This window comes from Polyergus mexicanus, unplaced genomic scaffold (assembly GCF_030449975.1).
Source record: "Polyergus mexicanus isolate NDT 795.1 unplaced genomic scaffold, iyPolMexi1.0 SCAF_11, whole genome shotgun sequence".
Lineage (NCBI taxonomy): Eukaryota > Metazoa > Arthropoda > Insecta > Hymenoptera > Formicidae > Polyergus > Polyergus mexicanus.
Window position 1 is genome coordinate 8,347,226 of NW_027223331.1, and position 18,644 is coordinate 8,365,869.

Sequence of the window (18,644 nt, forward strand, 5' to 3'; positions counted from 1 at the left end):
AAAAAAAAAAAAAAGCCGAGATATTTAATCTTCAATGAGATTGAGAGATATGCATATAAAAGCCCACCCCATAGTGACTTGTTAGATATGAAACGGTAGAAATTTTTCGAGTATATATAATTACAGATTCATCAAATTGAGAAATTAAAGAGAAAATGACAGGAAAAAAATCAAGCGACTATAAGAGAAAACATATGGATTAAATTGGAGAATAAAAATATAGATTCTCTGACAAGACATAAATATAGATTCTCTTTGAAAGAAATTTAATTCGTTAAATTTAATATATTTTCGCGTGACTGAATATCGAAATTAATAAAATTAATATAGATTAAACATAGATAAAATGCAATAGAGAATGAAAATGGCGATGTCATGTATTTTTCATCGATAATATTGAATATACTTAATAATTTCTCGCATTAATAATTATATCGCCACGTTCATTAAATCTGATAAAATTATTTACGATAAGCTTTTGTAGAGATAATCGTATTTTAATATGAAAAAAAAAATTAAATTATTCATATACGTTAAGCGTGTGCTAATAACAAGGATAGTCAATTTGATACAATTCCATTTATATAAAATTTTTATATCTTCAGAATTTTTCTATCAATTATATATTTTGCATATAATTAGAGAGAGAGAGAGAGAGAAAGACTCACCAGTCGTCTCGCTGTTTCCTTCTCGTCATCCGATCCATTCATCTTTCTATCCGAATCTTTGATTAGCGATACTCGATAATCCGTACAAATAAAACGTCCGTCGAATATCACTCGCAATAATCGCGATATTTAAAATTCCATGATCGCGCGATACATTTTTCGACACTCCCGAGGAACATTCATTTATTCAGGTATTAACAATCATAAAAAGAAAAAAAGAGAAACACTCGTAATATATTTATATACTTTCTCCCGATATTCGCGACATTTGCATATAATTGCTTGCGTAACCATAACAATAATCGTCCGTTACTTTTATCCGGTACTCCTGACGACGATCCACTCGTTGTATTCCATCTGTTGCATAACACATTATTCATCATCACATTCGCGATATTAGAAGACGACGCGATATATTTCTACCCGATACTTTTTCTTTGACACTTGAAAAATTCGCAGTTATATACACAATTGCCAACTCGACGATTACGATTCCATGATTAACGGATGCCCGGATATACGGAAGGATTCGCGCGCCAAAATGTTCGAAGAAAAACGCTCGACGAAGCTAACCTCGATCTCGACGCAGCGTCTGACAAAGAGGAGCATCTTAAAAATTATATATATACAGTTTTGACAAGACTTAATTTTTTTTTTTTTTTTTTTTTTTTTTTTTTTTTTTTAAATAAAGATATAATACAATTTAAAAAACGAAAGATATCCAATAATACGAATGCAAGAAAGAAACATTGCGACAAATAATAGATAATCTAGTGTCGAATTTACATTGAATAAGATTGCATTTTAAATTACTCAATGAATCCGTCGCGCTAACAATATGTATAATGTTTATATATAGTAATTACGAATCATGGATCGTTTGAATTTTTAAACTATTTAGAAATCATATTTTTTCTCAATAACGCGAAACGCGGCAGAAATCGTGTAACGAGACCGCTGACATTATTAATTGGCGCAATAATGGCCAACGTATCTTGCTCTGGGATGATATAAGAGTTAATCCACCGAAGTGCAGCCGATATTCGTATGCCGCGTTCATAGCTACGTTATTACATCCTACGCGATTTACATTATGTCTTGTCCACTACTCTAATCAGTCTGCCAGTTATAATATCTTGCTCGTGCTTCGACTACTGCTCCAAATGTATCTTATCCATCATACTTAAGAGCTCCTACGGAAACATTGCTTAAACTCTATCCGTCACGATGTAATCAATCGTTTGATTTAATGATGACATATAGTCAGACTGTAGATAAACAAAGTCTTTGAATGGCATAGTTTATTTTAATTAAATCATATGCGTTTGTCTTAGAATTAGTTATTGGCGACTCATTTTTTTTTTATGAGAAAAGGAAGAAGAATAAGTCAGAGTTAGATTAAAAAATATGTAGAAGAGAAAATGAATTAATATTATCAAGTAATCGGGGGACTTTGAATAATCTCTAAAATTAAATGGTGAGAAGAATGCTGTCGCGCGCGGATATCGGATTCACACGCGCATCGATTAAAGATCGTTACATCGCTTAATCTCAACGTAATCGCGACAATCGTCTAATGCTCCGATCGACATTTCAAAAGTTCAACTACTCGCGACGGTTACCATTCGACGACTAACGGAAATGTGACGTAGGCACTCTAAGGGGTTTTACATGCCAATAATCAGGGCCGCGATCGCGAAATCTCGAAGACGTCACCATATTGCGTTAATTCCCAAATTCATCCATATCGTTTCGCGATCAAGATTATTAATTCTATTAAATTCAAAACTCTCGCAATTGCGATGTAATCGAGATAAATGGCCGATATTTTAAACATAAAATTTTATTCCACGCTCCTGCGTGTCTCGCGTAACTTCGCGACAGTTAATAATATCGTGCGATTAAAGAATACCGGGTGGTGGGGGGTGGGGGGGGGGGAGGCGGCTCGCACAAGCTTGCCAACTGTTTATCAAAATTCCTAGTCAGTATTGATACCCTATATACTGTTAAAATTTACTATCGATCGAAAAATAATTGCGAAAGTTAATATTGAATATTTTCTTTGCGCATACGTGCAATTTTCTATACACGAACGAAATATCTCGGGGGAGCGCGCTTCGTATCGACTTACGTAATACGGCAGTACAATACAATACAATTGTTTACGCGATACGAGCCCTCTTATGTTGTTTTTTTTTTCCCCCTTCTTTACCGAGTCGTTCGGCGAGCTCCGGTATTTTTCTTTTCAGTATATTTCTCCGAATAGACGTGTCCTTCAAATAAAATAGCGTCAAACTAACCGCGATCCATCTATATTCTCTCTCTCCCCCCCCCCCCTCTCTCATCCGGTATCAAATATCAATTTTATTAAATTCTAAATTTCCATAATTACGACATATTTGATATTTCAATAATAAAATTTTATTCTATATTCTCGTCTCTCATGAATACGCGAGAAAGAATTTGTAAAGAGATTCAGAGATTGTTAATCGAAGATGCGAATCATTTACAAGCCCGCCAATTGCTCTTATCAAATCTTTTATCCGATTCTCGATGACACGATATTTTCCGTCGATCGCGAAAAACAAATTGTTATAACTGCGAAATTAAACTCAAATTTCACACGCGGAATATTCACTAGGCCGTATATAAATGAAATAGTTGTCCACGAACAAAAGGAATATCTCGAGAGCGAGCACTCGGTAGATCGATCGCGACGCGCACTCGCTCGATAAACTGATCTCGATAGACTGATCATCGCTCGTAAGATGATTGGTCTATATCGGCGCAAGCTCACATTCGCCCCTCCATCAATCCTCACTCTCTCTCTCTCTCTCTCTCTCGGTGTTTATCCCCACCAGTACGCTCCTCCAAACTAGGCACACACACACAGCTTCGACAAGGAAAACATGTTTATATCGCGTACTTATGCATTGAAAAGAGAAGGCATGTGCGCTTATCTTTCGCGTATCCTCGCGTCGAGCTAATTCTAGGAATTCTAGGAACGGATCTTTTTTCACATTTCTGTATGTCTTTCCTCAGCTATAGAAAGCGAAAAAAACGAATCTGGAGGATGTTAAATAAATACGATAAAATATTAACTGTTCGCGTAATGTTTCTCTCTTACTAATATAATTACTAATAATTAACATCGCTGGATGAAGTATGATGTGTAAGTCGTATCAAGAATAAATAACGTATCGAAAGTGAAGGATCATAAATTTTCACGATAATATTTTAAGATCGCTTTACTGTAGGATTTGAGATTTTATTGAGCATTAGGAAAAAATCAATTTTTGTTAAACATATAAAAAGAAAGAGGTACAATTTTATTTGAAACTACGTAAGCGCGTGATTCAAAAGATGATGAAATAACAAAGATTGATTAAAATATATATAAAATTTGCTCGTTTTATCGCTCTTAGTTTTGAAGATTTCGTTTTAAAAAAGTGTTTTCAGTTATTTTATAGTATTAGGTGTACAACTTTGCTTCCGCCGTTTTCCTATAGATGGCTTTAGCGATAAGCAGTGGTCGATATAAATAGATCATAGACGTCATGCAATAAACTTGGGCATCTGTCAACATAACCCCATAGAAACATTAGTCGATTTGTGTCTGCATCATAAAGTTATTCTCGATTGCAAATGTCAGTTTACGAGCCAAATTCTCGTCATTTGCGGCAGGTTTTAATTTTCTGCTTCAATATGAAGAAATCTGCGGCTGAGGCTCATCGAATGCTCTCAAATACTTATGGTGAAGCCGCTATTAGTGAAAGAACGTGTCGTGAGTGGTTTCAATGCTTCAAGAACGGTGATTTTCACGTCGAAGACCGGCATAGCGGTGGAAGAGAGAAGGTTTTCGAAGATGCAGAATTGGAGGTATTACTTAATGAAGACTCGAGTCAAAGTCAAAAGAATTGGCACGATCATTGGGAGTGACTCAACAAGCAATTTCAAAATGTATAACCAGTTTTTTACAATAAAGCCTCGAATTTCGGGAAAAAAAACGGCGGAAGCAAAGTTGTACACCTAATATATTTTTATTTTAGAATCTGACAGAGAGAGGAAGAAGAATGTTAAACGCATTACGCGTAATTAGGAATATTTTATGATACACGAGTAAGTTTTATTCATCGCTATTTTAACAACGCATTGAAAAGAATATTATTCATCTCAGAAAAATTAAGCTATTAAACCTGTTCGCGAGAAAAAATAAAGAAGAAATGCGCTTGTGTGCAAATAATTTTATATTATTTCGGGAGCGCGGATTCGAAGAACTGATGGTGAAACATTGAAAAAAAAAAAAAAAAATATATATATATATATAAAATAAATGTAAAATTATACAATATATATAACATTTCTATTATTTATTGTAATTTTACACTTATTCGCGTGAAATTTTATATTTTTCCACAATCCAATTCAGGAAATTGTTCTCGCGTTTTGACGAATACCCTCACTATACGAAATTATCGTATTGAATTGGTGGCTCCGTGTGTGCGCGACACGAATTTCGCAAAAGAGCCGATCTACGTTCTGCAAATAGCTGCAGCAACGACTGTAAGGACAATGTTCACGTTCGACGTTCGGTTAACGATCTTACAACAGCGTCGAGTCGTGGATTGAATTTCAAATCGACAGCCACGCGCGAGTCAATGGCAATACCATCGCCAGTGAAGGAATTCGATGCTAACGATCCTCTGTCACCGGATGAAGAAATTTCCTAGTCTGTAATCCTCCGACAACATTAGCGATGGAGATACATTTTAGCAGACAAATTGACATACCACATTTGGAGCTTATCATTACGCACAAATTCCGATAACAATTATTATTGTACAAATTGGATTCGAAACTTCATATTTTTTTTCCCAATTTTCTCGACATTACTGTTATTCTATTTCTAATTTTTACACATTTATCATTTCACGGACAATAAATAGAAACTGAATTTATTTAACCGAATTCGTTCAATAAAATAAGAGAGAGAGAGAGAGAGAGAGAGAGAGATGATTGCAGTACAAAGAAAAATAGAGTACGATGGAAAATATCGTGGGAATAGATATGAAAAGTAGTTACACACCATTGTGTACCAGTGATGCCAGAATTGAGACGCGAGCAACATGACTCCGTAGTGGAGGGGATACACACACAAGCGTAAACCGTGTGCATGTAATGCGCAGAGCGCTCTGCGCATCCCCTCCACTACGGAGTCATGTTGCTCGCGTCTCAATTCTGGCATCACTGTTGTGTACAGTTATCTCTTATTGTTAGATGAATATGTGTTAAATATATAACGAATTATATAAATTATAACTTTCTTGGAAATAGATATATACGGTCAATAAAATACTTTTACTTATAAATAATATCAATGCACCAATTGCTGTCCACAAAAGCAAAGTTCATATAGTTCTTTAAAATATATTGTACATACGTACAATATAAAAAAAAAAAAAATAATGTAAGAATTTTGAAATGTAATAAGAAACAATGATACACAAAGATTTCTATATATAATTTTCTGATCACGATTCTTTAAAGTAAATTTTAATTTAATATAAAAAAAAAAGTTAATATAAAAAGTTAATTATTCCACGACTACTTTGTGTCGGAATGTAATCATCGCACTGAAACAGTGCGAATTTCATTGAAAGAAAAACAAATAAAGGAAATAATCTTTATGCTTTTTCGGAAGAAATATTGGAACGTGAACTGATCGTAAGAATCTAGCAGTAAAAAATGATGACATTTCTGGCACATAACCTCGCGATATAAAAGCAAAGAAAGAGAAACGTTTCCGACGTAATGGTCGTAAAAACGAGGGGGGGGGGGGGGGAACGACACAAGTGTCATTACAATTTAAATGTTTCGGCAATAATCTTCTTTGAAATTTTAATTCTTATTGTGCTAAAATGTGTATGTAGATGTAGACTTCTTTTCTCTTGAGAAAAAAAGTAGAATTGACAACTCGGCTATTAAGATCCACTTTAAGATTCATCTGCGATGCATATTTCGCGCGAGAAGACATTTAACATTCACATAAATTGTGAAATTTAAAGTGTTGGAGTAAAAATCTCTCATTCTTTTATTCATTTCATCGTTTCTCGTTATATGCTACATGCTAGAAAGAATGTTCTGTTCAACGAATCGTTTAGCTAGATGGAAATGCAATTTTCTCCATTACTGCCACCACATCTATCGATACCCAAAGTAAAATCGATTTTCTGCGTATAATGCGCGAAGAAATAATTAAATTGACGTGGAAAACAATGCTACTATGTTTGTCATACAAATCAGATAATATGTATTATCAAACGCGCATTGTTAATGACGCGTTTGCGCGCGTTGACAAATGTTTTTCCCGTTTGCATATACACAAAGCGGAGTAGCAATTACAAGCAATTATGGTATATATAAATGATGTGAAAATTTAGATAAAAGTCCATGAAATATACCGTTGCATGTTCCGCATTATATTTAAAATCAAGAGACGATCACGGACGGTCGTTGACGCATTTCGCTATGAGCGGAAAAATAAAAGCCATGACAATACTTTAGCTCTCGTGCTGATAGCAAAATATATCGGCAGAATGCACGCTGACGTTCCCTCGAGTGATGTAGTGGAATCTACATCTTGTATCCAAGAAAACTAGAGTTTACTTCATGAAAAGAAAAACAGAGAGTGTGGGTGGTAATAATGCGCGGGGAAGGAGAGGAAATTGTGAACTCGATCGTGAATATAATATTCTATGTTCGCTCGGCAGCCACTCGAAAGTTTAAGGTAAACCTAGTCGCCGCGACATCATCCTCTTACTCGAAAAGAAGAAAACCAAGTTTATATCGCCCTTAACGATCAGCAAACCGCTCAATGAATTAGAAATACCGCACAGATGATGCCTTTGTTATCTCTATGAATAGAAATAATTTTAATGCGATTTCATGGGATTTTTTATACTTTCAAAAAACAAATCCAAGAGCGAGTCTGATCTTAATTCTTCAGGACGAACTTTTATCTTCGTTGTCAAACGATTGTCGGAAATGCAATCAGAGGTATACTTTTCATAAATTACTCGTAAAACTTTAGTAAGCATTTAAAAACTAAGTCACGCCTGACATAGAAAATTAAATCACTCAGAAAGAACTTAGAAAATTGGATCATTCTCAGAAAGAATGATGAGAAACAGATGTATGTAGATTTATGTAATAGAAGTATGTAGATGAAGCTTGTAACATGCACATGGGAAGAAGAACAAACATCTAAAAAATCAGAGATCTGTAGAGATGTCATAGTCTGTGTTAGTATGACTTTAGATCATATCTGTGTTTGAGAATAAAATAAAAATTGTCAGATTTGTGCATTCGTGATCCTCGCTGAAAGATTTTATATTCAAAAGCGTATTTCTCTCTCGAAGAGTGATCCAACGCCCATCGTCACTCTGAAAATAGTGGAAAATTCACAAGTGCATCCTGTACTGTCGGATAGATTGCGATTAAACGTCCACGAAATGCACGGATGCATCGGAAGCTCGTGTGCAGGCGCGTTTACCTGTTGGACACGTTTTGTACGCGTACGTTTTGTCGGGCACACGTTCACACGGCACACTTCGCCACGACCTATTACGCGTCACCAGAACGCACAACCGCAACACGCGCCAATGACTAAGTGCTATATATTATAATACAAATCTACGGATGCGCCGGACACAAGGCATGGCCGGTTCACAAATTTCGGTTATCTCGCCCGCTCGTATAGCAATACATATTTCGGAATAGCCGGCCGCGTTTCTCTTCCATTCTCCATGCATTTCAAATTTATCATCCAGAGACTTGACTCTTTCGAATGACTTGTTGCAAAATGTATATACTTGTTATACCTCACCCAGCATGCTTGACATTTTATATCAAGATCAATATGAATCGCGGAAAATCGATTCAAATGGTATAATTTACGATGGTGCAACCTGATAATAAATATTTTTTCACAAAGTCAAGCGATGCTAAAAAAGATCGCGATACCGATTGACTTGAGATATGAAATTTAGCTTAAGAAAACGTTAGATAAATGCTAATCGTGAATAACACGAATTTGAAATATGTAACATGGGAATAAAAAGGCGAAAAGCAAGAGATTTATGACTATCGTTCCTTTTTTCCGATCGAAGTAAATCGCATAGATTACGTAATTTCGATCTATCGGTAAAAAATTGAAATGATGACATGGAATATGGGTAAAGGAAAAAACGCTAACTGTAAAAGTCTTATCCGATTAATTTTTCATAGATAAATGAAAGAATAATCCGTCGATTACATCGTACATCGCATCTTGAATTTCGTGGCTGGATTACATGTCATAAAGGTAACGCCAAGTACATAACGAAGTTACAACGTGCTACGAAACTCGAAATTAGTTTCGGGAGCTCGTGGCTCAACGTCGCTCAAATTGACAGAGAGTGTCCAATAATACGTATAAGAATTCTTGCGGATACATATCTCGCGATTTCCAATTGATGGTCCCATATTAAAAAATCGCTGAAAGCTACCAATATAAAATTTTATTCTATTCTATAATTTCAATTTACATATATACATATATACATATATATATATATATATATATATATATATATATATATATATATATATATTGGATGATTGCATAAGTTCGTGCCCGATTTTCATAGATGGCATTAAGTTGCTGCATAGTGGAGTTCTATTGTTTTCGTGTGGTAATTGTTGCTTACACCGAATAGATGACGTTGTTTTATGTCAATTTAGCGTCAGACATTGTTCAGATAAGTCCATTTGTGCATAAGAGAAATCATTAAAAATGGAGAACGAAAGGTGCATTTGCGGCATGTAATGCTATATGAATTTCGGAAAGGCGTGAGTGTTGGGATTGCACAAAAAAATATTCAAAGCGTTTATTTGGACCGCGCTCCTGCTCTCCGAACAGTCAAAAAGTGGTTTGGCAGATTTCGAAATGGTGATTTCAACATGAAGGATCAACTCCGCTCTGGACGGCCTTCTGGCATTGATGATGACATTGTGCATGCCTTAGTGGAAAGAAAACCAAGGATTACAACTGAGGATATTGCTGAGAGGCTGAACATCGATAATTCAACCGCTTTTCGTCATTTGAAAAAGCTTGGATACATTTCCAAGCTTGATACGTGGGTGCCGCGTCTCCTGACTGAAAGGAATAAGCTGCAGGAAAACTGCAGGAGTTGCAATGGGAAATTCTGCAGCACCCGCCATATTCTCCAGATATTGCGCCTTCAGATTTTTATCTGTTCCGGTCTTTGCAGAATAGTTTAAATGGCAAGAATCTCAATTCCGAGGAAGCTGTCGAAAACCACCTTACAAACTTTTTTCAAGAAAAACCAAGTTCTTTCTTCAAAAATGGAATCGACAAGCTTATAGATCGTTGGAAAACCATTGTAGAAAAGAATGGAGACTATATAATTGATTAATAAAAGTGTTATCTCTAAAATATAATCTATTGAAGTTTATATTTAAATCGGGCACGAACTTATGCAATCACCCAATATATATATATATATATATATATATAATAATAATAATAAGTAAGAATCACATACAAAACACGCACATCTTTCTCTGTCTCACTCTTAATCTATCAATCAATCAATTAATCTGTCTTATTCACTCATTCTCTCACACATACAGACACACAGCGTTCTCAAAATAAAGCCTGCCAATTGATGATTCGCGACTAGCGAATCAGACACGAAAGTCGTTATCCACTTTAATATCTATTAGAGATATGTAAGAAAAGATATAGTACTTGCATCACGATTACAGTCTGTACAGCAAATCGTAACAAATAACGTGATAAACGAAATAAATGTTTGAAATAACGCGTTCGGATAAATGTTATCTCGATAAATCGATGAAATCCTTAAGACGTTCCGTTCGTATCGTTTAATAATGATGATGCAATTGCAATCGCTTGTATAGCACTTCGTAATTTAATCCTGTCGAAAGACACAACTCATCCGCGAAAAAGATCTTCGGATATTTCTTTTTCGCCATTTTTATATTTGTTCTTCGATATTGCCAGAAAATTTTTTTAAAAGCTTGAAAATTATAATCAAAAATTAAAATTCAAAATAAGATTAAAGAAAAACTTATAAGTATGTTATAAAAGTTGTAAATATGTTGTAAATTTATCGCGAATTCTTTTCTTTTAATAAATTACTTTTTAGTAAAAAAATATATATATATATTTTTTTTTAACAAACGGCAACATTCTGAGTTGTCTTTTCGTTTAAATAAAATCGACGCGCATCTTCGCACATCCTTGCGAAACTTTGCGTACAAGTCGCGTTTTCTTTGATCAATAAACTCAGGAGATTTCCGATCAAATTTAAATTTGCGAGTGTCTGTGTTCGCAGTGGGGCTCGGATGTGGCCCCTTCGAGTGGCCCCGGGTGTACACCAAGTGCACTTTATCTACCGACACCCGTTGGCGCTCCGGGGTACTCCAAAAAACTTTTCCAGACTGGCAAACTCCTGGACACACAGTGAGAGAGATCAACCATTTCACGAGATCTCGATTGGCAAGCATCTCGAGTCAATTTTCTTCCATTCGAATACTCGAAAATCATCGCGTATTTCGTTCCGAATTTATCCGATATCTCAGAATACAAGAAAAAAAAAAAAAAAACGCGTGTGACGAGAATAAAAACGTATGAAAAAATCCGCCGCGTTGATGGAATTTATTTCTCTATATATTTCTATATACAATATAAATGACATGAAGACATAAAATCTCTCTTCTCAGAATTAAACATTAGATACTACTTTTTTATATATTAGTCCTATCTCTGTAATATCTATATATATCAGAAAAATTAGTAGAAAAAGTGATAGAAAAAATAATAATAAGATAAATTGAAGAAATAATTGAAGGAGAATTATTTTTCAAAAATTCTTTTCAATCATTTTTTTTTTAATTTGTCTTGCATGTTCTTATCGCTAACTTTATTTTCAAATATTTTTAAATTTATTTAACAAGAACAAAGAAAATTCGATGTTAAAAATAATATTAAGAAAAAAATAAATTTATCTGCAAATTGCGAAACATTTTTCACGATATAAAGATACGATACATTTTGAACAAATGTTGTTAAATATACACCTCAACTTCGCAAAGGGCATTAAGAGATTCTCAGCCATTATGTTCGAGACTAATGAAGCGAAAAACAATGACACGACCGTGAATTGCGATATGACGTATTATAGTTGGACGGAACCGGTTACACGTTAATCTCCCGGCTAATTTCGCGGCCAGCGGGCGGCAAACTTCGTCATGTCGTATCCGTCACTTGACAGTCTCGGTAGGGCGTATAATCTTGAGGCCATTGTGTGTCCCAAAAGCTGATAGAACACGAGCCGCGGACCGGAATCCACATAGTTTATCGGCTGGCGATACATCGGCCGCGAGGTGGCGCATTATGTAGGGGTGCATTGGCCGCATACACAATTGCAGAGATACATTTGACTAATCTCCGATACGGAAGCCGCTCGGTCGGCTGGCGAGTTTGAAACAAAGTAACGAGTACAACTGCATGATGGACGTGACGAAAATGAAAGGGACGACTTTTGGTGCGAATCGATTTGACGCGTGAGCGAGCTGTCCGAGTAACAATGCACTGTACCAACTTTACTTCTATGTGGAAATTGATTATTCTCTTGCGAGATTCTTCGAGAGCAAAAATGGAATGATAGTTTAAAGATAGAATAAAAGAAATATTGGTTGCGACAAGAATGAAAGAGGAATAAATCGTCATTGTTATAACAATAACGAGAAACCTGCGTGGATCGACACGCACAGTTCTAATAAATAATGACAAGTTGATCCTTTTCCTCTGTTCATCTTTTTTTCCCGCCCCATCAGAATAAACTTTCAAATATGTCGGTATTTCACAAAACATTCAATGTGCGCGCTGAAATTAATTTGTTCTCCATTAAATCCGATGTTTTGATGTTTACGTTACTTTTTTACAAAGTTTTCAGAGCTGAAGATTAAAGAAATAAAATATTTCTGCAAATTCTTTTCTAGATATAGCAGGGATTGCTTTTCATGAGCTGGATATTCATTCATTACGCGCGATTAAAATATAAGTAAATAATTTTAATTTTCTTTTTAGACATCGCATATTCCACTTTTTCACTATAGCGAATGTAATTGACAACTCATTAATAAGAGAAAAAAAGATATAACGTATATAATTCTCTTAGAGGTACATTTTCAAATTAAATGTGGTAATTATATCAAGATAATTTTAGCACGCAGCTGCGCACTATCTCGAAACAACCAAAGGAAATTGCGAAATAACTAGCAATTATCGTAAAAACGCATCTTCAAATACTCGCAGTAATTGGCTGTTATTTCGAGCCGAAAACGATCGCCATTATCGCCTGTGACGATCGTTTCATGAATCAGTTCAAATTATGAGCCTCCTGATATCGGATTATGAGTGAAATCCTCATAAAAAGCGATATACGCTGTTCGCCTCGATAGAATCGATTTTTATCATCATTATTGAAAGTAGTTTACGTATTTATTTAATCACTAAAGGCTCGTACTTTTTTAATTACATGATGGTTGTTTGCAATTCATTGATAGAGAAATTTTTTGATATAGCCATCGCAGTGTTTGTAGTGTGTCGTGCATTATTTCAAATTTAATTTATATAAAAATTTCAATAAATTTCATAAAATGCTTCACTTACCCAGCAACGCCTGAAAGAGTCTGCTCTTGAAAATACGTATGACGCGCTCGATCGCTAATCGTAGTTGTTTATCTTGCGGCCTCGTTAATTTAGCGTGATAATCTTCGAGGAGCTCCAGAGCTCGATGAGCTTCTAAAAACAGGCAAAAGATAAACAGATTAAAAAATTAATAAATTATTTTTCATAAACAATATATATATAATTTTATCGTGTATGATATAATATATATGTAAGATGTATTATACGATATGTATATATATAATATCATTCACACACAACATTTAATCAATTAAAAGACGTATTTCCGTTTCATTATATATCAAATAATTTGCTGTCATATTGTGTTGTTGCGTCATTAGCTATTTCTTTCATTATCGCTATCATCGGCACGTTTCTATATGCCGTTAATTGATTAAACATATTTGTGGCGCACTGTAAGTCGGATGTATGTAATTAAACGAATTGATCATAATCTGTCACCTCCATCTGAAAGTATTAATTTCACATGTTTCATTAATTAAACATTTGTCAATGTGCATTAATTATAGTGAACTATATATTATCGATATTACACATTCCATGCATCTAATTTCGATTTTAAAAAAATCATATTATGATTTCCCTATAATTTCGATATAAAATTCAAAAGCTCGCGACGCGTGATCAGTGATTCGAGAAATTGAAAATGGGACCAGATTGCAAAAGAATAAAAGCAGAATGGAGAGAGTGGAAGTATTTAATCCGCGAACAAAGGGAAAAAAGCAAAGTTGGAATAAAGCAACAACTTTGCACCAATTATTCAAACGTCTGGATCAATAAATAAAAGTGCACATTTATATAAATAATATATATCAAAGTAATATCGGAATTTTTTTTTAACTTTAATTTGACTGAATTAAACAACTAAACAAGATATGCGAATAAGTGCAATGTCTCAGTCGGTACAATTTTATTATTATACAAGATTCTTGATTATAAATGTGACAACTTTTCAAACTTGTCGAATCTTCCAGATAAGAATTTTTTCGCTTGGTATTGCTTATTTTTCACGTATATGATATACGATATTAGAAAGCAGTGATGCCAATATAATATATATTGCATCTTGCAAACGAAAATTTCTCATCTATGCGCTATTGGGTTGAGTAAAAAGTCATTGCATATTTTTTGTATGTTTTTCAAAGTCATCTATTTATATAAAGAACAAAGATCAATCAATGATATATTTTCCGTTTTGTTCGATGACCTTTTGCCATCTTTCGGTGAGCTTCATAATTCCCCGTTCGTAGAAGGACGTCTTTATTGGCGAAAAACTGAACAAGGTGCCATATTTACCGCCTCATCTGAATTTAACGTTATTCCACGCAGAGTTTTGAAGAGAGCGAAACAAGTGAAAGTCTGACGGCGCAAGGTCAGGCGAGTATGCTGGGTGGGGCAACACATCCCATCCAAGCTCCAATAATTTTTGACGGGTCGCCAAAGATGTGTGTGGTCTCTCGTTGTCGTGATGGAACACAACTCCTTTACGATTGACGAGCTCCGGACGTTTTTGGATGACAGATTCGTTCAAACTGTCCAATTGCCGACAGTACACATCCGAATTGATTGTTCGGTTCCAATTCTCATCACCAGTTATCATTCGTTTCAAAAAAGGATCGTTTTCTTCACGTTTCATGAACATATCGCAGATGTTTATACGCGCCGTCAAATGAATTTCTTTGAGTTTATGAGGAATCCAAATATCGAGCTTGCTTACGTATCCCAGCTTCTTTAGGTGGACGTGAACACTTTTTTGACTGATCTTCAATGTTTCTGCAATCTCTCGTGTCGTGTAACGTGGGTTTGATTTGATCAATGCCTTTATTTTGTCGTCATCAACCTCGGTGGGCTTTCCTGACCGAGGGGCATCTTTGAGATCAAAATCACCAGCGCGGAATTTCTTGAACCAGTTTTAGCACTGACGTTCTTGTACAGCATCGTCACCGTAAACTTTACGCAATTTTTCACAAGCTTGACGCGCGTTCTTCCCTTTACGGAAGTAAAACAGTAAAATATGGCGAAAATGCACAGTTTGGTCTTCCATCTTCAACTTGTTGTAAAATCTCCAAAACTCAACCAAATCGCTCAATTTTTTTTTAGAATGAAGCTTAAACCGTCAGTTGTTAAACGATATATGACAAACATATGTGTGAATGACTCTAGTACTGCCAAAACTGAACTAATGCCATCTGTTGCAAAAATACGCAATGACTTTTTACTCAACCCAATACATATCTCTCCCACGCACCAGAATCGTATCGACCCTATTTCCGTCATTTCCTCTTCCCGTTGGCCATCATAAACACCATATCCTTTATCCCTTCATCGAGGTAACAAGAGTGCGAAGCCATTCGGAAGGTAAAACGACTCGAGAATCTCGTGCACCGGTGAGTACAAGTCGAGAACAAATAACGACAATTGCATCGGTTTCATAGCAACGGCCGCTGATGCAATAGCTTCTTTGCTCTTTTCCGATCTTTATCTTTTCCTTTCTGCGACGTGGAAAGTATTCTCGTTGCGTATTACAACTATACGATCGTCGCCATATTTACATAGATTAAATGTAAAGATACTGTACGCGCGAATCATTTGCAATAAATTAAGTTGACAATTATTGCAATATATCTATTGAAATAAATCTTTTACGTTTCAATATATAAAAAAATCAATTAAATATTTATATATGTAGATCCACGGAGAATAGTTATGAATTAACAAGCAATAAAGATAATAATGTGCTCATCGTTTATATGCAATTAGCATTATCGTGGTAGCCGTCTATGCACTTGTTGATTCGCATCGCCGTACATCGCAGAAACAGCTAGAATTTCTGCAAGATGGATTTTTTTATCCATCAGACAACTTGAATTTTTTTTTTGCTAAAAAAGAGTGAATGTCTCTTTAGAAAATATAAAAAAGCACTATATATCGATGCTTTCATTATATTAAAAATATTTCTGCCACAAAAATATTACGGCTGATTTTACGGAATAATATAAATATCAAATACTAAATCATTTTACTTCACACGATCTTATTAAAACCCGCATCTCACTATAAAATTTTCTTTTGAGGAAACATGCTATTGCATTGTAATTTTTAATTTTATATCTCTATCGTTATCTTTCCAATTTTTAGCCACGTCAATATGACAAAATCTTTTAAGAGGATAATAAAATTTGATAGAGAAGACAGAAGGGCGTATACTTGTTGCGGTAGAATTTAAAAGAACATAAAGCAAAATGACACTTTAATTTTTCCAGATAACGTCGGTTACATATGTATACATATATGTATTTGTTCACAAAAACTATTTCTTTTTAAGACTTATGCATTCTTATGTGTTCGCAAAGATCTATAGAATAGCTAAAACGTTTTTTCGCGAAAGTCTCAAAGCATCTGTCACGCGTGAAAGATATTTGTACAGTATGATAGTGATATTTGTACGCTCTATTTTAATATTAAATATAATTCTTTAAGAATTCAATATTTACATTCGTGCGAATAGATAAGGCCTATAAAAAATAAATCAAATATACTGCATCCATCCACATTCAATGCTATATAAAAAATAAGAAACGATGAAAAGCAGCGCGGTTTGATCAATTAGCGATATTAATGCATGGTGCGTTATATATATGTTGTAAAGCGTAATACAAAATCAGGCATTTTATAAAATGCCCAGACATTTTATAATAAGCCAGCATAAAAAGAGTTTTAAAGCTTTCTCGTCCTTTCTCGATATTAATATTAAAAAGTATACATATACACACACATATGTATATGGATTGTGTGTGTATTGTGTATGCTCACTCTTTTACTTTATAATAAAATTAATATCTTACCTATAAAACTATAAAAAACTCTCGTTATGCCGGCTTATTGTAAAATGATTTTGTATTACGCCTGCAATATAAATATATTTCGGGCGCAATACTGATGCGCCAAAACTTACCGTTTCAGTGAGACTTCTTAAGAGTTATGCTTTATCTTAATAATATAAATACATGCACACACAATTGCATGAAAAATCGGACCACGTATCTAGTTTTATCTATGCACGCTTTTGTTTCGAGAAATTAAATTTAAAAAAAGATGTAGATCCGGAAGAGAGAGAGAGAGAGAAGAGCAAATTGAAAGCGCGGGGTAGGCGAGAGAAAAAGAGAGAGAAGGGAAGGGAAAGGAAATTTCTCGGATGGTAATAACACGGCAATAGGCACGTCATTTACCTTCGCGAATGACAACGGAACTATGCCAAGTATGGCCGTTCATCCTGGCTTTATGGTTCATCCGGTTGCACGTCACGCTTCATGAATTATAACGCCGTATCTCCTTTACGAGATGCCGCCGTGCTCGATTTTCACGAGCACGAGGCGAACGAACGAGCTCGTCATGGTCGTAAGAGGGCTGTGTTTATCAAGCCCCATGGCCCACCCGAGAGCCCCGGACTTTTATTAAGAAAGGGGAAACGCATTTTCCTCGGCGTGTGCCAAGTTGAGTCTGTTCTCAGGAGACGAGCACGGCGGCGATATTGGCGCAATAACTGCAATTACATCTCGTACACTAAATATGAAATGTTATCTTTTCTTGCAAAAGCAATAGTAACACAGCTCAAATTATGAAACGCATGATTTTGAGAAATAAATTAATAATATAATGAAAATAAACAATACCAGGTATATAAATATGAAACCGGAATTTTTGTATAGAAAATACACGTTTATTGTACGAAAATAATAAAAAATATTTTATTCCAAGTATTGCCCATTGCTAGCTATACATTTTTCCCATCTCTCTGACATTTTGTGGATGCCACGCCAAAAAAACTGTTGCTCCTTTGAGGCAAACCAGTCATCGAGCCATTTTCGTACATTTTCGTAAGAAGTGAAGCGCTGCTCGGCAAGTGCGTGTCCCATCGATGCAAATAAGTAGTAATCGGATGGAGCCAAGTCTGGTGAGTAAGCCGCATGCGAAAGTATTTCCCAACTAAACGCCTCAATCGTTTCCTTGACCGGTTTTGCTGTGCGCGATGGTGCATTATCATGAAGCAAAATCACTTTGTGTTGCCTTTTTTGATATTCTGGTCGTTTTTCACGCAAAGCTTGATTCAAATCGAGTTGTTGTTGCGTTTGAGCGTCATCCTCATCCAACAATGTTTGCAATTCGCTGTCTTC

General features: G+C 35.2%; 1 protein-coding gene across 5 annotated transcripts in view; it reads right to left on the reverse strand.

Annotated features, from left to right (window-relative positions):
- The window catches only part of Dlg1 (discs large 1), a 502,336-nt gene that overhangs the window by 412,537 nt on the left and 71,155 nt on the right, over nucleotides 1–18,644 (reverse strand). For all 5 annotated transcript variants that reach the window (XM_070304049.1, XM_070304045.1, XM_070304048.1 and 2 more), the window contains one exon: nucleotides 13,432–13,563. In XM_070304049.1, coding sequence (XP_070160150.1) covers nucleotides 13,432–13,563 — 132 coding nt within the window. The remainder of the gene's footprint in view (nucleotides 1–13,431; nucleotides 13,564–18,644) is intronic.